The sequence below is a fragment of the Vulpes vulpes genome, chromosome 14, assembly GCF_048418805.1.
Source record: "Vulpes vulpes isolate BD-2025 chromosome 14, VulVul3, whole genome shotgun sequence".
Taxonomy (NCBI): domain Eukaryota; kingdom Metazoa; phylum Chordata; class Mammalia; order Carnivora; family Canidae; genus Vulpes; species Vulpes vulpes.
In genome coordinates, this window is record NC_132793.1 from 23870969 (window position 1) to 23894881 (window position 23913).

A 23913-nucleotide genomic window follows, 5' to 3' on the forward strand; every position below is an offset into this window, starting at 1 on the left:
AAGCTGAGAAATATGAGTTTATAATGAGAAGTATTGGTATATTTGTATTGTCAGAGCACCAGTGACATTAACCATGCTCCTGCTGTGAGAACAGAGTTTGCTTACGTCATGTTGGCCAAGGCCTACTATACTGCCAGATTGGAGCAGGTGGGACAGATTATTTCTGGGAAGGTCCAGAGAGGCCTACGTGGTTGATAGGTCACTCTCTAACCTGTTGTTTTGGTTTTGGTTGTTGGGCCTTCCACCCCCACTTTTAATTACAGACATAGAAATTGACTCTCACAAATCAGTAAGCTTCTTTTTAAAATTGCACTTGATCAGGTTTGGTGTTAGAAAAATGCACATGAATAGTTCTGCTTCCTGACATGATGTATTCCCTTTCTAACACAGAAATGATTTTTCTCGTTTTCCTTCCTTGGCATTCGTTATTTACTCTTCTGTTCATAATAGTGTTCATGTTATATTTTCAACTGGGAAAAAAGATCAGTAGTTAAAAATGAAGTTCAATGCATAAGTCTGAAACCAGGGAAGATATGCTAACATGAAGGAAGTTCAGAACAACCTATAATCAGCAGCAGTGGTGAGTGTCCCTGGAGTGCCTTAAGATCCCTCTGACAGCAAAGTAGGGTGAGAGCCCTACCCTACCCACAACCAACTTGAGAAGCAACAATCTAAAAAAAATCCTTAAAATGGAAATTTTATTGTGGAAATATAAATGAGCACAATATGGGAGAAAACTCGGAACAATAATGCCTGAAACTGTACTCTTGTAGCATCATTCAGAAACCAGCCATGAAAATTTTGAAATTCCCAGAATTTTTTACAAAAATAGAAATCTTAGCTAGAAGTGGTACAGTAAAAGACATAATGAAGTGAGCAAGATCAAGGTCATTTTCTAAAATTCCTTGAAAGGTAAAGGTAAACTCCACATAACAGAAGACTTAATAGATCTTGCACTATAGGTCTGTCCAAATTTGCTTACCGTCAAAATGAGGCAACCAGGGGGAGAAAGTGCCCATATCAAATTATAAATGTAAATGCCTTCCAAGAGTATATATGGACAACCATCTGAAAGACTTATTGACCCAGTTCTTTACCATATAGTTGGTTCAAAATATTAATATAAATGGTGTTACTGTGTTAGTCTTTGGACTACTTTTATATTTGTGAAGACATTAATTTGTAAAATCATTGGTGGTTTAAAAAACAGGGTTTTTCAACAATATTTGTAAATTTTATTTTGCTAGTATGGTATTGGTTTAGGGGTTCTTGGTAGTGGGATTATGCACAGTCAGATAAGGTAGGCAGCCTGATGTACACCCCGCATGTACCATCAGCTCTTCATTACTTCCCTAGAATTCCTTACCTTAAAGAGTTTACTTCTAAATTCTCTTATTGTGTTCAGTGGAATAGTAAAAGTGGGAGTAGAATATTGAACTACAAAAACAAAAAACTCATCTTTTCAGACAGATTTATAAAGACATCAAAAGTGACCTTGCCCTTTTGCCTAGATTGCCTAGATTTATCCAGGGAAGGTGATAAGAGACTTCAATACCAGGTTAATAGAGTTTTTTTCCTTCATGGAAGTGTAAAAGTACATCCTACACCATTTTTCTCACCCACCCCTAACCCTGGTATCTAAAAGATTATTTTTTGTGGTTTCTAACACAAATCACTTGTTTATTCATGGTCCCACTCATTGATTCATCTGCAGAAGCAGAGTCAGTCTGCCAGATCATTGGGTGCTTTGAAGCAGTGACAGATGGGAAAAAGCAAAGAAAGCAGGGGGTGGGGGGAGTCTGAGATTGCTTTTCTACCTTCCCCCTTCTCACCTGTTTTCCCAGTCACATAGGTGTTTTTCAGACACATCACTTGATCCTTCATATCACAACAAAGGAGAAGCTCCCAAAGTTGCCCTAATTAACATATCTAAGGATGAATACTCCATCAAGATATAACTTTGGGGGCACCTGGGTGGCTCAGTGGTTGAGCGTCTGCCTTTGGCTCAGGACCTGATCCTGGGGTCCTGGGATCGAGTCCTGAATCAGGCTCCATGTGGGAAGCCTGCTTCTCCCTCTGCCTATATATGTCTCTGCCTCTCTCTGTCTCTCATGAATAAATAAAATCTTAAAAAAAAAAAAAGACATAACTCTGTAGGGGCGCCTGGGTGGCTCAGTCAGTTGAGTGTCCGACTGTTGGTCTCAGCTCAGGTCTTGATCTCAGGGTTCTGAGTTTAAGCCCTCCATTGGGCTCTGTACTGGGTGTGGAGCCTACTTAAAAAACAACAACAACAACAACAAAGAAACTCTGTGTATTTTTACTCAAATGATAAATTTACTACAGTGAAAATGAAGCCTGATAGTTGGGCTAGAGAGTTGATTATAGGGAACTTTGGGGTGTGTGAGACTCTTATTTACATGAAATTGAAGAACACCATTATCCACATCCTGTCAGAATGACTCCTCTGACGAGCAAAAGACTAAGGAGTAAATCAGAGAGACAGAGAGACTGACTCCTCTACCACATGGCAGAAGCAGCATGACCTTCCAACAAGCAGATACACATACTGAAATTTCCACCAACAGAAGTCCCAAAATATTGCATAGGTCACTTCTTGGAAAGTCATTGAGACCCTCTTAGCAATTACTATAGCTAACAGTAACATTTTTGCTTTTTGCATCTGCATCTTAAGTTTGGGCTCTCAAAATATACAAAAGAGAAAAGAAAAATTGCTTATAACACTGAACCTGGGCAGCCTGGGTAGCTCAGTGGTTTAGCGCTGCCTTCAGCCTAGGGTCTGATCCTGGAGACCCGGGATCGAGTACCACCTCGGGCTCCCTGCATGGGGCTGATTCTCCTTCTGCCTGTGTCTCTGCCTCTATCTCTCTCTGTGTCTCTCATAAATAAATAAAAATCTTAAAAAAACAAAAAGCCACTGAACCTAACTAACATGCAGCATCAGAAAATTTAGGCTAGGGGTGCCTTGGTGGTTCACTCAGTTAAGCGTCTGCCTTTGGCTCAGGTCGTAATCCCTGGTGCCGGGATCAAGTTCTGCATCAGACTCCCTGCTTCTCCTGGAGCCTGCTTTTCCCTCTACTTCTCTCTCTCTCTCCCCGCTGTCTCTCATGAATAAATAAAATCTTTAAAAAATAAAAGAATAAAATTTATCCTAGTTTCCAGAAATCAATAAAACTGATTCATCTGACATATTATTGTTAGATAGAAAATATTTTATCCTTGATGGGAGAAATGTTTTAAAACATTGATTTCATATTAAAGCCAAAAGATGGAGCCACCTAGGTGGCTCAGTGGTTGAGTGTCTGCCTTTGGCTCAGGTCATGATCCCAAGGTCCTGGGATCCAGTCCCACATCAGGTTTCCACAGGGAGCCTGCTTCTCTCTCTGCCTATGTCTCTACCTCTCTCTCTGTGTCTCTCATGAATAAATAAAATCTTTTTTAAAAAAGCCCCCCCCCCCAAAATCTATGGAGCAGCATGAAGAATGAGGGTGAATTTTTAAGAGCTATATAAGATTTTAAAGACATGTTTACATTTGGAGAGCTTCAAGTATTTCTTGTACTCTGCTGTAGAAGACTTTTGTGAGGAAAAGGTTTTTTTTAAGGTTCATTCATTTATTTTAGTGCAGAGGGGCAAAAGGGCAAAGGAAGAAGGGAAAAGAAACTCAGACCCCGTGCCAAGCGTGGAGCCTGATGCAGGGCTCTATCTCAAGACCCTGAGACTATGACCTGAGCCAGAACCAAGAGCCACTCAACTGCGCCACTCAGGCACGCTATGTGTAGAAAAGTTTTTGAGAAATATGGTTTAAATATGGAGTAAGATTGAGTTGATTGAAGACACTGTGATAAGAGGAAATAAAGGAATTAAAACATACTTGTTCCCTTTATGCCACTATCATTCAGTACCCCACCTCTTCCATGAAGCCTGCAGGCTCTCCTGGGCTCAGAGCAGGCTATGGCTTGCTCTGCATTACTTCTCTGCCTGTATGTATCCACAGCCTTGATATGCCTGGCTAGGCCACAATAGACACTTAATGACCACAGGTTGTGGTCGTGTTAATTAGAAACTTTGACTATAATAAGGCAAAAAGAATCACTTACTGCAAAACAGTGGTTTGACTCCAAAAGGGATTCAGTCCAGTAGGGCCCCACTTAGGCCAGCCCTACATTGTGTGGACTGCCTAAACATCACTGCCATAAAGAATTGCCTCAGCTGAGTGTGTCCTTCCTTTTCCCCCACAGACATAACCAGTGCAGTGCAATCCAAGAGAAGAAAATCCAAGTAAACAAGCTGGATGGCGACTTGATCCTTGTAAATGTGTGTGAATTTTACAAAAAGCAATTTTGAGCTGTGACTTTTTAAAATCCACTTCTGTACAGTTAGTCATTTTAATAATGTGGCCCTTTTCCTAGTCCTTGCAACCTGTTTCGTAAAGTGCAATGGGGAAAGCAAAGTTGTTGAACCCTTTTGGTGTTGCAAGATGAAGTTCAAGGTTTCTAAAATGTTGCCATGTATTGAGAGGAGCTAATGCAATTATGTTATTAGTTTTCATATTTCCTAAGCAGCCTTAGTACAGGGTGAGCATTTTTAGATCTTCTAATGATGTATTGTGCTGTGGAAGTTATGTGTGTGAATAGCAGTAGTGGGAGCAAAAGAAATCTTTTCCTTTGGAAATGTTGTAAATAATTTTATTATATAGTGTTTTGGATGTATTTGTTGTAGAAATGGACCAGTGAATAAAGAGAATCTAAGGGTTTGTACAATGTGAAATACTGAATGTGTTAAATAAATGTCATTGTCCTAGAACATAAATATATGTTATTGGTAAGGGATTACTGGGTGAGCACGCTCTTTCTTTGGACCATAAATGAATAGTAACAGCCTTTTTTGTAAAGTAGAATCCAACCTTGTCCTTACTATACCTGCTTTAAAGAAACTAGCCCTTTTCAGCACTGTACCAGGCACTTTGATAAATGTTGGTCAAATTTGTTTTGGTTGCAAATAACAGAATCAACTTAGGATCAAAGACCACCCAGGATTTTTTAGGGACAGGAAGCCACCCATAACCCGGATACACTTTTTCTCCACCTCGTAGTGTTTCTCCAAGCACAGAATGTTAACAACTATTAACATTCTCCTCCATTCAAGAGATAAGCCCAGACTGATCAGCAGGATTCTTTGTAACGGTATCAAGAATCCAGCCCATTTTAGATCAGCTTTCCACCTTCAGTCCAGTTCTGTGGTTAGATCAGGGCAGCTCCCACATCAAAGTGGTCATTTTGTGTTATATACTTTATATACTTCAAAGATGCCCACTACTTTCTACCCTTTGGGTGCCCTATTTCTCATCTCAGGCGTAGGGCTGATTTCTCATCAACATGCCCAGGTTTTTCCCTTTCCTGGCTCAATTCCTACCCAAAAAGTATAGTCTCCAAACCTGCTGCTTCTACTTCCACCCTACTCCCAACCCTCAGGAGAGACTGATGCTTGGGGTTGGGCTCTGTCCTTGTGTTGGTCTGGGCCTCAGCCTTCTGCTGCATCTTCTGGAACTAGACATGGAGTCTGTCCCTGCCCCTGCAGTGTCTTCTTGCCCCTGCCAGAACCTAATGTCTGAGACCAAAAGGATGTCAGTGATTCTGTCATGCTCTCATTCTCATCCGTGTTTCAACTGTCTATATATGCTTTGGCTTATAGGGATCCTCCAAAAGTAGTTATTTATGAGTCAGACCCCACAATTGTCTGGCTTCATTCCCAACAAGCTTATCTTCCCTCTTCCTCTGGTGTATGTATGACACACAACCAGAACTAAAGCCAGCCTAATAATAATCCCTGTGCTTGTACTGTGCTTGAGATCGCAGAGTGCTTCTACTTTAGCTCTACTCAGACAGAAAGCATAATGTGCTTTAAATAGATTTTTATTTGTTTTTCTTTATATTAATTTTTTTTCTCCCATAGAGGAATAACATTAAAATCTAACAATCAGAATCCTGTTATACACATACACAGGCATGCCATGTGACTGGATCGAGGTGGTTGTGTCCTTGAGTCTGTCAACATGTCACAACATGGTCAACCACAGTCTTCTCATTTCAGCCAGTCTAACACAAAACAACTAAGAGGGATACACTCAACTTGTTGGTTCCATGTGGAACTAGTGGCAGGGGAAGAGGGAAGATTCAAGGGGCTATGGTGTGTCTGCATTCAGTCCCCTCACATAAAGCCACATGGATCTGAGGAGGCATCCAAGAGCTCTAGTGGGGTCCCTGTTGCACCTAAGACATTATAAGTCAGAACAAATTGATCAGGGCTCCAGGTGGGGGCTGGGAAGCAGGCATACCCCAAAAGAGCAGCAAACTGCATTCATACACACACGGTTCCCTCCTGGGGCCAAACTGGCAAAAGCTGGAAGGTGACAACTAGCTTGAAGGGAGCACTCAGGCATATTGGGGAATAACTGGACGTCGCCCTTTGATGTCTTAGGTCTCTAGAAACAGGGGTCCCTCTGACATACTCAGTTTTGGCAAAGTGCTGGTAGTATTGACATTAATTAATACAAACTTCTCCAGGGTCTCTGAAAACATCAGTTAAGACAGACTCTCACCCCCTCCTGTCTAAGGTTGCATAGGACTTTGTGAATTCTAGTTCCCTCACATATTCAAGTTCTGTGGTTTAAAAAAAATCCTGAAGCATGCTCAAGGTGAAAGGCACATACACAGTCAATACAGTATGACGAGGTCTGATGCTTCAGGAGTCAGACTAGCAGGAGACTGAGTAGTGTTGGTTCTTAGAAATCTATACACAATTAAAATATTGCCACTCAAATGCTACAGAGTCTATAGGAAAGTACAAAAACATGTGAGCCTTACCACCAGCCAGGTGATGGGATTGCAGGGTTCTAGAACTACAGGAGCCTCCAGAAATATGTGTAAGGGAGGGGCCTTTTGAAATTTGAACCAAATGCCCTATAACCCACTCTCCCCAACCCCTCCCCCTCAAAGGATCATGGGAACTGCCCAGGCTGAGCCAGTGTCCCAGCTGGCAGCAAAGGAGTAGGCAGGAAGATATGGAGGGAGTTTCAGCTCTCAGAAGTGCTGAAGACCCTAAGCTGGCTGTGAAGTGACTGACCACTGGGTAGCTGGAAGAATAAACACAACTAGGATGTAACTGCAGGAGAACCTTGGTGAGAAGAGCAAGGTTGTCAACCATTGGGGCCCTAATGGGACTTTGATCTGTCTTTACTGTAGATTTGGTTTACTCCCTTGGATAGGAAGCCCCAAGAGGAACTTCCTCTGCCTCCATCCCAGCAACCATGGGGCTACCCCCTCCCTTATCCATATACTCAATTTGAGGTTTGGGGCTAGAGGATCAGGGAGGGTAGATGCCTTTACCCTCATGGGATTGCAGTTTTCTAACCAAGCCTCAGCTTGGCTTTGAGGCCAAGAAACCTGGAATTGGAGTGAGGGGGAAGACCTATGTTAGTATGTAACAGGACATCTTAAAAGTTTCAAGGAAGAAAGAGCACACGCTAAAAAAGGACAGAGGAAAAGGGAAGCAACTCGGGGTATCCCAAGAAGCTGTTGCTGGTGTCTGAGCCCACAATTCACTCCCACCACAAGAAGGGCAACACTGTCTGCCTGTGTCCCCTCTTGTCTCACCCAGGGACTCAGGTTCTTTCCTCCAGTTACTTACTGGAGGAGAGGACAAGGGGAACCATAGGGCACCCATTTCTCCCCATCAGACTAGAAAGGAAGAGCCCTGGGGGAGGAAATGAGAGGGCCCCTGGAGGCCCTAAACCTGGAATCAAACTATTTGGGGTTTGGGCCAGTGGGGCTCCTGGCTTCCTACCCAGGAGTGTTTATTAGCCATCCTGGGCAGTGTGTGAAATGAAATACACGGCCAGAGGCAACATGAAGGCTGAGCTGTCAGTCTTGGGATGGCTTCACCCCACAGCTTGTCCTCCCCAGTGTCATTCCCTTGTTTTCTTACTCTGGGGGATGCACTTTCCCTGCCTAGATAGAAGCCCTCTGGCCTGCATCTCTCCTAAACTAGTTCTAGCACCTTAGGCATGTGAACAGATGGCCAGGATGGCAGGGCCTTGCCCAGCCAGCCTCTACTCCTGGGGTGACATGTTGCGGGTAGGGCAACAAAATACTAAGCCCTTCAGACTTGGGGGCATGCAGAGGGGTGGATTTCTGGAAAAGATTTGGGAAGTGGGATGATCAGAAAGGGAGGTGGGGGCAGACTTCAGGCTCAAGCCCAAGAGGAGGGCTTCGCCTCTCAGAGCAAGCACAGTGCCAGTTCCCATGGTGCCCTGCTCCCTACAGCTTCTTAATCTGTGTGTCTTGTCTACATTTCCAGTAGGCTGCCTCTTCCTTCGATTCCCTCCACCTTCTCCCTCTAACACATCTCACAGTCCTGTTCCACATACTTTACCTTTCCGGGCCTAAACAACTCCACGGGGAGAGGGAAGGGGGAGACTCAAGGCAGAACCCTTTGGTCTCGGTGCCCATTCCCCCAACCATCTGGGAGGGAATTACTGGGAATGAATAAGGGAGGAGTGAGCATAGTGCCAAAGGTGAGATGGGTGAGGCTTGTAAAGTGGGAGTGGAAGGCGGGGAGTGAGCTAGATGTGGGAGGAGAAGATAGGAGCGGAAGGAGGAGCGGGCCAGAGGGCAAGGGTGTAGGGGAATGTCAGGGCAGAGACGGGGACAGGAGCCAGAGAAGGAATGAAGAATGGAGTGTCCAGGGCGAAGGAAATGGAGGAAATGTGGAAATGGGGCCGGAGGGGGGTTCTGAGGCGGATTAGAGGATCAGACGTGGGAAAATCGAGGGTGGGGGGAGGCTGGCACCCCACCTCGCTTGAGGGAGGTTGTAGTGTCCAACCCAGGTGAGTTGCGGGCGCTCCTCGAGCAACACACTGGCTGCGGCAGAGGGGCCCCACAGGGGTCGGGAGTCGGTGAGGGGTCTGTGGTTCGGCGGAGGATCCTCAGTAGTTGAACTGGCGCTGGCACGGCTGGTAGACGAAGCTGCCCTGGTGCTTAGGCCGGCGCGAACGGCTCTCGCGGGCGCGGTTCTGCCGCTGCACCACCTTGGCGCTCAGCGCGTGGCGCTCGGCCCGCTGCCGGGCCCGCTGCAGCCGCCGCGCCTGGCCTGCCTTCTCCAGCAGCGCGGCCCGTGCCGGCAGGGGGGCGGCGGCGTGGCGCAGGGCCCGGGGCTCGCGGCGGGCGGGCGCCAACTCCCTGCGGGGACACAGCAGGGCTGGGTCAGGGCCCGAGCCGGCGCAGCGCGGTCTCTCCCGTCAGCGGGGTGCCCAGTGCCCTCCTTCCGAGCCAGCCTGGAGACGCCTCCTCAGCGCCGACCCCTGTACCAAGTAAGCCGGACTCCGGGGAAGGCGGGGCTCCCGCTGTTCGGGCGCTTACCTGCGGTGCCAGCCTCAGGAAGCCCCCAGCCCCCCACCAGCCCCCCACCAGCCCCGCCCCAAGCCTCGGGGCCCCGCCCCCCGGGCCCCGCCCCGGGCCCCCCTCTCTGCTAGAGCTCCGCCCCCTCGCCCGCAGCCCCGCTCCTAGCCTCGTCCCCGCCTCCGGCCACGAAGCCACGCCCCCCAGGGCCCCGCCCCTGCGGCGCCGGGCGGGCTCGCTCCCGGGCGAGCTCGCTCCCCAGGCTCCGGCCCCGGACCTCCCAAACACGCCTCTCCGGGTCTCCAGGCCACGTCCCCGGCCCGCTCACCCTTCGCTAAGGTCGCCGTCAGGCAGGGCAGCGTCGGGGTGCGGGGAAGGGGGCCCAGGCTCCAGCACTATGGTGCTGCCGGTGACGTAAACGGACATGCTGGGGTGCTCGATGAGGAGATCCTCCAGGGGGCTGCTCTGGAGGCGGGCGGGCCCGATTCCGGGCCCCTCTGCAGTAAAACAGGCGGGAGGGGTAACAAACCAGCTCTCGTCCATCAAGGAGGGCGCGGGCGGGGGGCGGCCTGCGGGGGCGGGGGCGGCCTCGGGGCTGGGTGGGGCCGCGTAGCTGTCTACGGGGCGCGGGAGGGGGAGCCATGCGGAGCGGGGGCGCAGCGGGGAGGGACACACACACACCGGACACAGTGGGGCGGGGAGAGAAAGGGCATCGTTAGTCAGACCCGCAGCCCCGCCCGCCGCGCCCACGGGGCACCCACGGGCCGGGAGTCTCGACCGGCTGCCCTCGGACACGTGAGGTGTGGGCCCCAACGCGGCGCTGCCAGGAGGCGGCCTGGGCTCTGCAGGGGACGGGGCCCTGTTACCCCGCCTTCGGCGTCGCTACCTTAGTAGGCCGGGGACTCCCCTTCCCCTCCGCTGCTCGTCCGTCTGCCCTTTCACCGGCCCGGGAATCAGAGCCCTGGCCCCGACCCAGGCCTCACCCGGCAGGTCAATGATGAGCCAGCCGTCCACTTCATCCTCCTGGGACACGAAGGCTCGGGGGCATTCGGGGTCCTCGGGGGGCGGGGGAGCACTGAAGAAGAGGCTGGTGAGGCGCTGGAACATGGCGGGGAAGTGAGGCGGCCTCAGGGGGGCGCCCTACGGCAGCGTAGCAACCTGGGAGGTGCAGAAAGGGAGTCAGAGCCGCCAGACTCGTCTAAGACCACCTCGACTCAGGGCTGGGGACCCACCCCCAGCCCCCAGAGCGTCGTATGAGTACAGCGGGGGAGTGTGCACGTGCTGGTAAGTCCGTCTGCTTTCAGGTTTTTCTATTTTCTGTGTGACCTTAGAAGTTACTTAACTTCTCTGTGCTTTAGTCTTCCCTTCTGTCCAATGCCAATGATAAAACACCTCCTTCTGGGCCCTTATAAGAGTTACATGAGCTAACCATAGTATCCTTCTCTAGGCTCTAATAAGAATTAAATGAGCCAAACACAAAGTGCTTAGAGCCATATTAGGCCACAGAGTGAGCATCCAATAAACTAATCAACTAGTAATTATTATTATTATTATTATTATTATTATTATTATTATTATTATTGCATGCTCTTAGGCATATGGGAGGGGTGATACATATGACCAGATTCTATCAGAAAAGGTCTCCAAGCTGGACCTTGGAGTTCTCCAAGCAAGGAAGAAACAGTCCAGTATTGATTACTTATGATCATCATAATATAGCTAACATTCATGTGCTAGGTACTGTACTAAGCACTTTACATCACATTAACAGGTACTTCTCACAACTCTAGGAAAAGGGTCTAATTATTATCCTTTTACAGATAAAGAAACTGAGGCTCAGAGGGGTAAGGTAAATTGTACAAAGTCTCCAGCTAATAAGACACAGAGGTTGGATTCAAACCCATGTAGTCAAATTCCAGAGGCGGCACCATAATTACATACTCCATTGCCTTTACTGGATTAGACATTAGATTAGGCATTTTTAACTTGATGGCCAAGGCATTTTTCTGGGAAGAAGTTTTCATCATGATTTCTAACATCACTCCTTGACCCCAAAGATTAAGAACTACTGGAGCCTCTGAGGCTTGAATAGTGTTGGCTGGCAGAAATCCCACAGAACCACTACCATGTGATTGCACAGCTCTCATTTGTGCCTGTCAGACAAGGTTCTAAGATCCTATTCCCCTGGGCCCTTCCCCCTCTGACCCTCTATACCTAAACTCCTGCTCAAGGGCAGCATTCATGGCTAGGAGGAAGATCAGGTTCCTGGCCCCAGAGAGGCAGCAGGTCAGTGGGAGGTGATGATGAAGGGAGGGCCTGTCAGCCCCCAACAGCCCTTAAGGATGAGCACTGAGGGTTGAACCAGGACCCAACCCCTCAATCAGCCCTTCCCTGGATGAAAATGAGGGAGGAGACTCCTTGCTCCAGGAATGGAGACACCAAGGAGGTAGCTATAGATCTGCCCTTCTCCCCACTTAAGCCTACCTTAGGACTAGGCCTGGCTAAGAGTCCCCTGGATGTCCCAAAGCTTGAGCCTCCACATCTGTCCCCTGAAGATGGTTGACCATTTTGCTACTGAGACACTCATCACTTTCCTGTAGGGATGTTTCCACACTTCCTGTAAAACTCCCTGGGGGCATGTCCACTTTTCCATTCCGTGAAGGCATTCTACACTTATTGCTAACCCACCTGAAGTATTTCTATGCTTGTTGCTACCTCGACCATTCCCTGGGTATGTTTTCACACTTGCCCCCAGAATCATCCAACCTCTATAAACTGAGAATATTTCCACATTTGCAGACCCACAGTGGCCAGGCTCCAGAAGGAAGTGTTCCTAGGTTCTGGCTTTTCCGGTGGGACATCTACAGAGATTATAAAAGCCAAGGCGCCCCCAACTAGTGTCTGCCCAGCAGAAGTCACATATCTCAACCCATCTCTTAACCACAGAGAGTTAGTGACTCAGTTACCAAAAATCCAGAAAGTTTGGCCCCTCCTGAAGGAAGGGAAGATTGGAGCCTTGATGAGTCACACCCTCCTTGCAAAGACACCCTCCTTGCAAAGACTGACTAGTTCAGTGAGAAGATGAAAGGGAAGTTGAGAGCTGGTGCAGGCTCATCATATTCACCTGGCCCATTTTACAACCTGAGAATCATAGGAAATAAGTCTATCCAAAGACACACAGCTAGATGGTGGCCAGGTACGTCTAGCCCCAGGTCACTAAATTCCATCCAGAGTATATACACAATCAGGAAAGCCTCAGCAAACAAGACCCAAAAAGATGATGCAGAGGAAATAGGGAAGTCAGAGAGAGTCAGAACTCATCAAGTCAATCCTCACCTCAGAACCACTATGCCCAGCTGTAAAAGAATTTGGAGTTCCTAACATCAAGATTCATCATGCAGTTACAACAACGCCCACTGTATAGCAGAACCTGCTCTGGGTCTCCTCAAATTATACACAGATTAAGGTAAAGACGGCTCAGTGAGGGGAAGCTCCCTGCCTGAAGTCACAGCAATTAAGTGACAGACCCAAGAGTGACAGCAGCACCAGCCAGCCAGTGCCCGCCCCCTCTGATGACCACTGGCGGAGCCTCCCGGATTTTCTTTCCCATCTTTGCCAGCTTCCTGGTTCTCACATTCCCAGCCCTGCTCCAGGGAGAACCATTCCCTTTAATAACTACAGCAGCTGTGCCCAGAATAGCACTTGAGCTCCACTCCATGTCTACCCCACCCCATCCTTTAGCAAAGCCCAGGCTGGGATGGGGCTCCTGTCCCAGTCTTTGGGCCTATCCACTTGGAAAGCCAGCTCTCCTTCTCCTACTCCCTTGTCCTGCCCCTCTCTCTGTAATCACCAGTTCTATGTCAGGTCATGTCCTTCTTAGCTGACAATACTGGGAGTTGGGGAGGTAATAAAAGGCCAAACAGAGGGAATTCTCACACTCCACCCACCCCAACATCAGTCCTGGAGACACCCTGATGCAGCTAATGACTCACCCTTCTGTGGTCAAAACAGCTGGGAGGCAGCGATTTTATTGGGCTCTGGGACTCCAGGGTACACAGTGAGGGTCAGGGCCACAAAAGGAGATCAGTCTCCAGAGACCTCCAGGAAAACGATCCAGGAATAAAGGGACCTAACAGCCCCATCGAATTTGGATGGTACTGAGCCTAAGGTAGAGTCCCCAGTGTTAGGAGAATGTGTAACTCAATACTTGTTTTGAGTTCCTACTAGACATGTGCCATGGCTAATGCATCTGTCATTCACTAAGTAGGCTTGCCTCTAATTGTCTTCACGACCTCAAGTAAGCAACTTCCCCTCTCTGGGCCTCAGTTTTCCTTCCGTGAAATGGAGTCTGAGACCCCTTGTTTGGGGGCAGGGAGTGACATCAGCTAAGGCACTGCACACAACAGCGATTAGGGAGATGTGGTAGTCCCCGGGGATGCAGAGCTTGGAGCTGGAGAGACGGTATTCCACCATCTGGCGCCGCCCCCGACGACCTAGAACTGGAGCTCTGGGCTGCCCCTGAACTCGGAGGACCCTCCCCCGCCCAACCTAGACCCAGTAGCGCCGCCCGAACCCAAGGAGAAAGGGGATCAGAGGCCTGACCCCAACACCTGGGTTAGCCTAGGAAATTGCCGAGGCCCCTCCAGTCCTGCTGCCTTTCAGCGTCCCTCACCCGTGGGCCCAGCCCCGACCCAGCGCCTACTGGGTCAAGGGAGGACAGGCGACCCGAGCCGGGGGGCGGTGCCGGCCTTGGTGACGTCTCAATGTCATATGCAAATAGAGAGACGTCATGGTGTACCGGCGTGCAGCAGCCAATCGGGAGATGGGAGTGCAGCCCGGCGGCCGCCGGCGGAAACAAAGACCCGGGAGCCGGGAGACCGCGGGGCGTGTCTCGGGGCGCGGGACCCCCTGGGCCGAGGCCGGCCGGGACTCACCTGGGGGAGGGGGCGGCGCGGCGGGCGGAGGGGCTCTGAGGTAGTTGTGCGGCGGGGCGTCCTGGCGTCGGCGCTGATCACAGGCAGGGCTGCATCGCGGGCGCTGGACGGGGAGGCGGCGGGGCTCCGGCTCGGAAGCTCGCAGTTGCTGCGCTCGCCCGCGGGGCTTTGAGGCTGTGCGGCCGCTGCAGAGCTCACCGCACAAATTAGAACGTTCAAACAGCTGATTGTGACGTCACAAAGGGGCCCGCCCGCCTCGCGTCACCGGCCAGCCGAGCAGTGGCCAATCCCAGGCTGCGGACACCCCCGCTCCCTCCCCCTCCACGATTCGCTGGCTAGTGGCTCCTGCCCCGGAGCCCGACTCAGAGCCTCGGGGGGGCCTCCCGGGGAGGCCACTACTGGGACCTTCGACTCCTTGCTGCAGGACTACCCACAGACCTCTTCATGAGGAGGGTTCCCATCTTCCGGCATTCTCTCCAGCCATCCCAGCGCCCTCCCACTGTCCCCCGTATCCTTTCGGTGGCATCCTCCTCTATCCTTGCCCCCCCATCTGTACCCTTTTGTCAGCTCCACCGTCACGTCCGTGCACCTCCATTCTCCCCACCAACCTTCTCCCTGCTCTCCCTCCTCTTCTGTCTCATCTCCTCACCCTACACGTTATCTGCTTTTCTACTCTATTTTTCCTCAGCTGGGCAGGCTTGAGAGGTGGGGACGTCCCCTTTCCCTGGTTCCGGGGGAGCACCCAGGGGTGCAGAGGAATTGGCTAGGCTGACGGGAGATTTTGCAGAGTGGGACTCGGAGAGACATTGCCCTGGATTAAATAGTTCATCTAGAGACGGCTCTGTACTGGAGCGTTTACACTTTATTTAACCACGACTGGACAGAAAAGTGACAGGACAAGGAAATTTAGGCTCACAAATCTGTCAGCATGTGGATTTACTTTCTTAAAAAAAAAAGATTTTATTTATTCATGAGAGACACAGAGAGAGGCAGAGACACAGGCGAGGGAGAAGCAGGCTCCATGCAGGGAGCCCAATGTGGGACTCAGTCTCGGGACTCCAGGATCACACCCTAGGCTGAAGGCGGTGCTAAACCGTTGAGCCACCCGGGCTGCCCTTTATTTTCAATAATTCATTCAACAAACATTGAGTATGTGCTATTGCTTCCACCAGACCACTAGCTGACATTAACTAAATACTGAGTGCCAGGCACTGTGCTATAGCACTTTATATGTTTTGATCTTCACAACAACCCCAGAAGTGAGTATTATCCCCGTTTTGCAGTTGAGGACAGACTCAGAGAGCCTAACTGACTTCCTACAGGTTGCAAAGCTATAATAAATACCAGAATCAGGATCTGAATCCATAGTTCTGGCCCCAACCCTCTTCACTCTCTGCATACATCAGATTGTCTAAACCCCAGAGTGCTTCAGCCTCCTCAGGGAAATCTGGGCCCAGTCCTGACTGCCCCAAACTTGCGTGTGGCTTCAAACAGGTCATGTTACCTCTGTGGGCCTCAATTTCCTTTTCCATTAAATTGAACATATCTGAGCTTCTAGAGAGTCTTTCCAAAACTCAATCCTCAGGCTTCTGCCAATCCCAGATTCCAGACCTCCAACTTTCCCAATGCCCTGGGAAATTCTTGAAGAGAGACCACAAATGTGCATCCTCTGAATCTCCAGGGCCAGAGGTTCTACGTTCTCTCTCAGTAGAGTAAGACTGGTGGGGGTGGGTCTGAGAGCTGCCCATCAGGCCCAAAAGGAGGCAGGGAGTAAGCTAGGCGGGAGCTTCATGTTCTAGTGATAAAATCCTGTCCCAGCCTAGTCTGAAACTCCACAGGGACTCCTAGAAGGAGCCAGGAAATAATACCCAGAGGTTTCTGAGGGGGGAGGAGAGAGAGAGCAGGGTTTTGACCTTTGGAGTGATGTCCCCAAAGTGTCATTCTGTGCAACCCTAAGCCTCTGCTCTTTACAACCACTTCCTGCTAACCTTATATCCTCTCTTGACCTCGTTACTGACTTAAACAAAATAAGCCCTAACACGCCTCTCCCATCACACTGTTTCCCTGTTCTAAAAACTGCTGTGGCTCCCAAAGTATCACACTCAACACAGCATTTGTGAACTTTCCTAAACCAGCTCCAGCTCTCTCCAGCTTCCTCCCCACTTCTACCAGCAGCTTGTGCTAATGTCAAATTCCTGAACACTCTCCCAAAGCCCCCAGAGCCCAGAATGCTCTCTTCAGATCTTTCTGAATTTATATATTTTCTGTCTTCGGGACTCTACTCACCCTTTCTTCCTCTAGACAGCCTTCTCCACCCATATGTCCAGAGCTACCTTGATAGACATTGATTTATTTGTTCAATAAATAAGCAGTGGTAATGACTGTGTGTGTGTGTGTGTGTGTGTGTGTAGTGTATCTTCCCAGATGATTGGCATCCAAAGGGCGTACATAATCTCTGTCCATATACTATCCCCACCCAGCCTATGCTGGGACTGACAGAGTAGACTCTAAACAAAAGCTTAGCAATTACAGCTCAAGACAGTTGGCTGGTAGGGGATCCCTGGGTGGCGCAGCGGTTTAGCACCTGCCTTTGGCCCAGGGCGCGATCCTGGAGACCCGGGATCGAATCCCACATCGGGTTCCCGGTGCATGGAGTCTGCTTCTCCCTCTGCCTGTGTCTCTGCCTCTCTCTCTCTCTCTGTGTGTGACTATCATAAATAAATAAAAATTAAAAAAAAAAAAAAAGACAGTTGGCTGGTAGAGGAGTCTTCACCTGGACCCTCTACCCTGGTATAAGCAGCATTCTATTGGGACACCTGGGTGGCTCAGTGGTTGAGCATCTGCCTTCAGCTTAGGTCGTGATCCCGAGATCTGGGATTGAGTCCTGCATCGGGCTTCTTAAGGGAGCCTGCTTCTCCCTTTGCCTGTGTCTCTGCTTCTCTCTGTGTCTCTCATGAACAAATAAATAAAAACGTAAAAAAAAAAAAAAAAAAAAAAAAAAAACATTCTATTGGCCACAGGATTTTGGTCCTCCAAGTCCAGAGAAGGAGCTCCTAGCTTGTACTCTGATAATCCTAAATGACCTGGATTCTGCTCCTAACCTTAGCTGAACCACATGTATAGGCTGTTAGGGCAGATCCCAGTCTTCCATTTCTCTGTGGAGTCAGAAGGACCTATGGAAGTAGGGGGTTTCAGCCCAGTGGAGTCCTCTCCTGGAACCATCACTCTGCACTGCAGATTTACTATCAGGGCTGAAGGACACCTCAGATCTTAATTCATCCAAACTCCTTATCTTATAGTGGAGAAACTGAGGCATAAAGAAGTCATGGCACCTACTTAGAATTATAGAGCAGCAGAGACATCTACTGATCCTGGTTGGCAGGCAGTGGGGAGCTTAGTATGCAGGGATCCTGGTCTAGGCCTGAGGGCTGTAAAAAGAGGCAGTGGGCACCATGCTAGGGGTAATCCTGGAGTCTCATTTCTAATTAGATAGGAAGTGCCATTGCTGGATAGACATGGAATCTACACATACACATGAAGGCATCCATGTACAAACATACACACATGTGCACATGGGCTCACACCCATGGAGTTAACAGATGCCCAAAGCCTTCCAATTCCTGCTCAGATATAAGCACCTGCCCAATTTTATGGGCTCCAGGATTGGAGGTCAAGAGGCCACTCTTCTATTCCTGTCTGGGCCTGGGTTTGCCCTCACCAAGCCCTGGGGGCTCCCCAATGGCTTGGCGCCCCCTAGTTCAAAGGGCAGAGATGTGTCAGCCTGGGTGTGTCCTTCACGAGACCTTGTGTGTACTTGAAGGTGTGAGTCCACTGGAGAACCACGTCACCTTTGGTCTCTCCCCGCCTTTCCCCTCTCAGGTTGAGGGCAAGGCTGAGGCAAAGACCAGTGGGTAGCTTGGAATCTGAGTCAAAACCCGGAGCCCTGATCACTCTAGAAACAGCTTTCCCTTGCCCTTCATTAGCCCTAGAACTACAGTTAAATGAAAATATTAATTATGATACTATTAGGATTTCTGTGTGCCAGGTACTATTCTAAGTCCTTACCTGTGTTTTAATTAACTTAACCCTCACAACAACCTACTCATGTAGATAATATTATTCTTTCCATTTTACTGGTGAAGAAACTGAGATAAATGGGGAAAAATTTAATTGGTAAAGCCGGTTAGGGCAGACATAATTCCCCAATTCTCCCCACAACAAATTGACCTATACCTTAATCAGGGGCCATATCCCCAGAATTTTTATTCAAAAAGGGTTGTTGTTAAAAAAAAAAGGGGGGGTTGTTGTTCAACTCAGAGGTGGTTAAACTGAGGGTGGTGTGTGTGTCTGTGTGTGTGTGTGTGTGTGTGTGTGTGTAAGAGAGAGAGAATACCATGAAAAAGACCTTGGCCAGATTGTCAGTAACTCCAAGTTTCAGTTCTGGTCCTTTCCTGGGCTCACTGCCTGGTGCCCTGGGCAAGTCAGTTTCCCCATCTGCAAAGTGGCTGGCCCTGCACTTCCTAAATATTACCTCCAGTTCCAACCTTCAGGCAGCCAGTTGTGTTTGTTTGTCCTCCCTGGAGGAGGGGATAGTCAGGACAGAATCCATTTCAGGAAGAGGAGTCAGGTGACAGGAAGTGAAATATCCAACTTAGTTTTTGTCTACTTAACCGAGGTGTGAGGCTGGGGTGGTGACTTGGGGTTCAAGTGTAGACAAGTACCCAAGTGAGCTGCTCTGGTGCAAATGCCCTGCATGAATTCCCACATTTAGAACTTTTGAAGGGAAATGGTTGTATCCCTCCAGCTTTGAGGCTGGGAAGGAGAAAGGAGACAGTGGGGTTCCCTCCTGCTGAGGCAGCCACTCTCTAGGAGCAGATGGGCTCCCAGCAGCTCAGGCCACTGCCCTTTCCTGCTCACAATTCCTCCTTGGCTCCCTCCCATGTCTAGGCTGAGGCATGCTCTCACAGTACCTGGTACACAGTAAACATTCAGTAAGTACTGACTGAAAGGGTGAGTGCAGCTGCCCTCACCCACTCATTTAGCCTTTTCTGTCAACACACACACACTCTTACACCCTCTGCAAATGACCACACTCCAAACCACCACCAGCTTTCTTGCTTGCAGGATTTGCTCTTGCAGTTTCCTTGGCCTAGGGAGCCCTCCCCGACCCCTACCTAATCTTCCTGTGTCTAGACTCTCTCTAATCTCCAGGGTTAATGTAGTTAGCAGCTTATATTTATTGACCATTTACTGTGTGCCTATAACTTTCCAAGATGGACATTGTTATCCTCATTTTCCAGATGAGGAAATTGAGACTCAGACTCCTGAGACCCAAGATAGTGTTTCTGTGTATTCAATCCTGTCTAGAAATATTGCATGTACCTCTGTGTACACACAATAGTAAATAGCATAAAAATTATAGAGCCTCTGTGGGGAAAATGTACAGCATTTTTCTTACCTAACATGAAAACATTTTCTTGAGTAACAAACACTACCATCAACATGGGAGCAAACCGCCATGTTGTGGAGATGGCCACATGACAAGGACCCAGGAGGGGCCTCTAGAAGCTGAGAATGGCTCCCAGATAACAGATAGCAAGAAAATAAGGATCTCATTAATATGGGCTGCAAGAAGAGGAATTTTCCCAACAACTTGAGGGAGTCAGGAAGCCAAGGTTTGCCTGTTTCAGTCTTCAGATGAGGACACAGCAGGTCAACACCTTGATTTTCCCTTGTAGGTCCCTGAGCAGAGAACCCAGATAAGTTGTGCCTGGACTTATGACATATAGAACTGTAGCTAATAAATGGGTGTTGTCTCGGGCTCCTACATTTATGGAAGTTTGTAACACAACTAATAGAAGACTTCTACACACGCGCTATAAAGTTTTTTGCATGAAAATTAAGAGGCAGCTTGGGTTACTAATCTTACTCCAGTACATTTTATCTTAGTTTAAGCATTTTTGTGAAGCTTGTAATATAGTGTTATAAATGGGAAGAAATCATTTTTTTCAATATTTTTTGTTTTGCCAAAGTCATAGAGTTGAAATTGAGTAACTTGATTATATAGGATGCAACTCCAGGGTATATATCAACTCAGGGTATATATATATATATAAATATATATATATATTTATATATATATATATATAATCAATAGCACTTCTTCCATGAAGCTTTCCAAGATCTCTTTGGGAAGAAGTAACCTCTCCTAGCTCAGAGCTCTCAAAACACATTGTCTGTCTGTCTCTTAGAGCATTACACAGTTTCAACTAATTCACCACACTCAGGAATACCTAACTACTCTCTGGGAGACAGACACCTTTTCTATACTTGAGAATCTTGTTCAGTGTAAACAGAAACATAATCAGAAACATTATAATACAGGGAGAGGGCAGCCCCAGTGGTGCAGCGGTTTAGCACTGCCTGCAGCCCGGGGTGTGATCCTGGAGGCCTGGGATCGAGTCCTGCGTCAGGCTCCCTGCATGGAGCCTGCTTCTCCCTCTGCCTGTGTCTCTGCCTCTCTCTCTGTGTCTCTCATGAATGAATAGATGGAGTCTTAAAAATATATATATATATATTTATATATATATAAAATATATAAATATATTTATATAAAATATAAATATATAAATATATAAATATTTATTTATATATAAATATATATAAATATATATATATGTATATATATAAAATACAGGGAGATAAGGGCTATGGCAGTGGGTAGGACAAGATGCTAGGGGAGTAAAAAAGAGAGAGAGAGAAAGAGAGAGATTCAAGGAAGGCTGCCAGGAAGAGAGGACATCTGAGGTAGGCTTTGAAGGATGAGTAGAAGCTTGCCTTGGGGCAAATGGGTTGAATGGCCCAGAATATGGTTTCAAATTAGGAGCCCTGCACCCTTGTCTTGACTCTGCTTCTGACTTTGGGTAACTCTGTCCCTCTGTGGACTTCTGTTTGTACAGTGAGGGTATTAATGGGGAATTCCTTTGCCTGCTCACCTGTTTTCTGCCCATGGCTTTTTAAGGAGAGTTTTATCTTGTCTGCTCTCTTTTGAGATACAAAACTGGGATAACAAGGATGACAGAGACTGGATGGAAAGGCGGGAAGGAAAAAAGAAAAGCAAGGGTGTGGGTAAGGGCCTATGGGGGACAGTTTTGGATGGAAGTGACAAATTTGGTGAGTGAATGAGAGGCAGCAGTGTGGCATGAGAGGATTAGTAAGAACACAGGAAATTCTAAAGATGTTCACATAGATTAGAGACCCCTTGATGTCTTTCAAGAATTATAAGTAAAAAAATAATAAATAAATAAACAAACAAACAAACAAATAAATAAAATTTTTAAAAAAGAATAAGTAAATGTTAGAGTCATTTTTAAGTTACTTTTGGAGTTAGATGATTGTCCTTGGACTTAATACATTTTAATTAATTTCTGAATCGGTTAGAATGCATACAATTCAAAATCCCAGAGAATAAAAAGATATAGGTTTCCTTCCCATTTCGGCCCCCAGAACCCTTCGATCAACTTCTGCTCCCCCAGGGGTAACTGCTATTATGAGCTTCCTGTGTGAACTGTCAGTCATATTCTTTGCACACACATATGTATATGTATGCACATATGTATATGTATATATGACCTCCCCATTTTGAGCACAAATGATAGTGTACTGTGCATACTGTTCTGAAATGTGTTTTAAAAACCTGTTGATAAAACATGGAGATCAGTCCCTAATAGTACTTACAGAGATGCTTCTTGTTTGTTAATATTAAACTACGTAGTATTACATTATATCAAAGTAAGGGTAGATTGAAGTTGTCCATTCAGTACTCTATAGCTGTACATTTACTTTGTTTTCAACCGTTTGTCCTTTATACTGCAGTTCTTGAATGTGACATTGGAGGCTAAGCCTAAACCATGCAGGGCCCTGGGATTTACTTGGGTTATGTAGATATTTGAGCTCAACGGTATCTTTGAAAGATACTTATTCAATTCTCTGGATCAAGCTCTTCCCACCACCCTTTCCCTTGGTTCTATCCACCCTACCTTCTGGGCCCAGAGTAGAAGCCTCAGCCCTTCACCATAACCTGCTCTCTGAAGTCCTCAAAACCCCTTCTACTCTATAAAATCTTCTTGGCCTGATTCCCTTGTTTCCAGCCAAGAGTCTGCCACAAGGAGCTTTGGGCAGAAAAGCCAGGAATAGAGACTCTGATTAGACTGGAAATATTTATTAATCAATTCCTGGACTTGCCTGGGGTCTCCCTGCTTATTTTCCATCTGCTTATCTGGTTTTCTATGGATTTTGTTCTCTGTTTCTGCCAAAGGAGTTGTCTGGGTCTCTGTCAGAGGGCAGGACCTTACTTGTGAGCCTTAAAAAAAAAAAGTGCCATCTAGGGATCCCTGGGCGGCTCAGCGGTTGAGTGCCTGCCTTCAGGCCCAGGGCGTGATCCCAGTTTGGGGATCAAGTCCCATGTCAGGCTCCCTGCATGGAGCCTGCTTCTCCCTCTGCCTGTGTCTCTGCCTCTCTCTGTGTGTCTCTCATCAATGAATTAATAAATAAAATCTTTTTTTAAAAAAAGTGCCATCTTGTAGAAGAAACCCTTCCACCTTTAATGTAATTGCATGGAATAGTTATTTAGAAATCATCTAGTGCAGTAAGTTACAGATGAGGAAACAAGCAGGGATGAGGGAGAAGTCCTAGCCCAGGACAATCAAATGAGCAAGTAAAAGGGACAGAACAGAAGCTTGAGGCTTCTACTTCCAGTTATTACCTCTTCACCCTCTTCTTCAAGAGTTCAAACTCTGTCAACCTTTATTCTTTCAAAACCTAGTATATAAAGGTAACAGAATTGCAGTATATTCGAACAATGGACTACTACTTGGCATTAAAAAGGAAAAGCCATAAAACCTGCAAACCATATGGATGAGCTTCAAAATATGATACTGAACAGAAGAAACCACATGCCAAAGAGTACACATCATATAAGTCCATTAGTATGAACTTCTAGAACAGGCAAAAGTAGTATATATACTGACAGAAGCAGATCAGTACTGCCTATGGATGGGTGGAAGAACTGATACAAAGGGGAGCAAAGGAACTTTCTGGAGTGGCAGAAGAGCTCTATATTTTGACTGTGGGAGTGGTTCCATGGTGTCAAAATTCAGTACACCTCAACAAAGTTGTTTTATTTTTTTTTTTAAATCTTTTTTTTTTTAAGATTTTATTTATTTATTCATGATAGACACACGAGAGAGAGAGAGACAGAGGCAGAGACACAGGCAGAGGGCGAAGCAGGCTCCATGCAGGGAGCCTGACGTGGGACTCCATCCCGGGTCTCCAGGATCACGCCCTGGGCTGAAGGCGGCGCTAAACCTCTGAGCCACCTGGGCTGCCCAACAAAGTTGTTTTAAAAAGAAAAAAAGGGGGGGGGGGGGTAGCCCCAGGGGCCCAGCGGTTTGGCGCCGCCTTCGGCCCAGGGTGTGATCCTGGAGACCGGGGATGGAGTCCCACGTCAGGCTCCCTGCATGGAGCCTGCTTCGCCCTCTGCCTGTGTCTCTGCCTCTGCCTCTCT

The 23913-nt window shown here is 47.8% G+C and overlaps 3 protein-coding genes across 18 annotated transcripts in view; 2 read left to right on the forward strand and 1 right to left on the reverse strand.

Moving 5' to 3' along the window:
* The window catches only part of NCOA6 (nuclear receptor coactivator 6), an 85571-nt gene extending 80723 nt beyond the window's left edge, over window positions 1-4848 (forward strand). For all 15 annotated transcript variants that reach the window (XM_072736052.1, XM_072736055.1, XM_072736057.1 and 12 more), the window contains one exon: window positions 4258-4848. In XM_072736052.1, the coding sequence (XP_072592153.1) occupies window positions 4258-4301 (44 nt within the window). In that variant the 3' untranslated portion in view covers window positions 4302-4848. The remainder of the gene's footprint in view (window positions 1-4257) is intronic.
* A 1065-nt stretch (window positions 4849-5913) lies between these two features.
* On the reverse strand, window positions 5914-10532 carry TP53INP2 (tumor protein p53 inducible nuclear protein 2). Of its 2 annotated transcripts, none has more exons than XM_072736066.1 (3): window positions 10398-10532; window positions 9743-10031; window positions 5914-9255 (listed from the first exon to the last, which is right to left on the reverse strand). In XM_072736066.1, exons 1-3 carry the CDS (start codon window positions 10519-10521, stop codon window positions 9003-9005), a joined length of 666 nt encoding a protein of 221 aa, XP_072592167.1. In that variant the 5' UTR covers window positions 10522-10532; the 3' UTR covers window positions 5914-9002. The 2 variants fall into 2 exon arrangements, with proteins under 2 accessions (XP_072592167.1, XP_072592168.1); XM_072736067.1 differs by having other exon boundaries at window positions 9743-9911; window positions 10398-10531.
* Window positions 10533-10571: 39 nt separating this feature from the next.
* PIGU (phosphatidylinositol glycan anchor biosynthesis class U) overlaps window positions 10572-23913 on the forward strand; it is a 121619-nt gene continuing 108277 nt past the window's right edge. Inside the window, exon 1 of the mRNA XM_026009858.1 lies at window positions 10572-10698. Coding sequence (XP_025865643.1) covers window positions 10668-10698 — 31 coding nt within the window. The 5' untranslated portion in view covers window positions 10572-10667. The remainder of the gene's footprint in view (window positions 10699-23913) is intronic.

Coding starts and splice junctions, on each gene's coding strand:
- TP53INP2 (XM_072736066.1), bottom strand. CDS start 10,521: ATGTTCCAGCGCCTCACCAGCCTCTTCTTCAGTGCTCCCCCGCCCCCC. Junction 10,032..10,397: donor GCTCATCATTGACCTGCCGG/GTGAGGCCTGGG, acceptor CGCGCCCCGTAG/ACAGCTACGCGGCCCCACCC. Junction 9,256..9,742: donor GACGGCGACCTTAGCGAAGG/GTGAGCGGGCCG, acceptor GTGTCCCCGCAG/GGAGTTGGCGCCCGCCCGCC.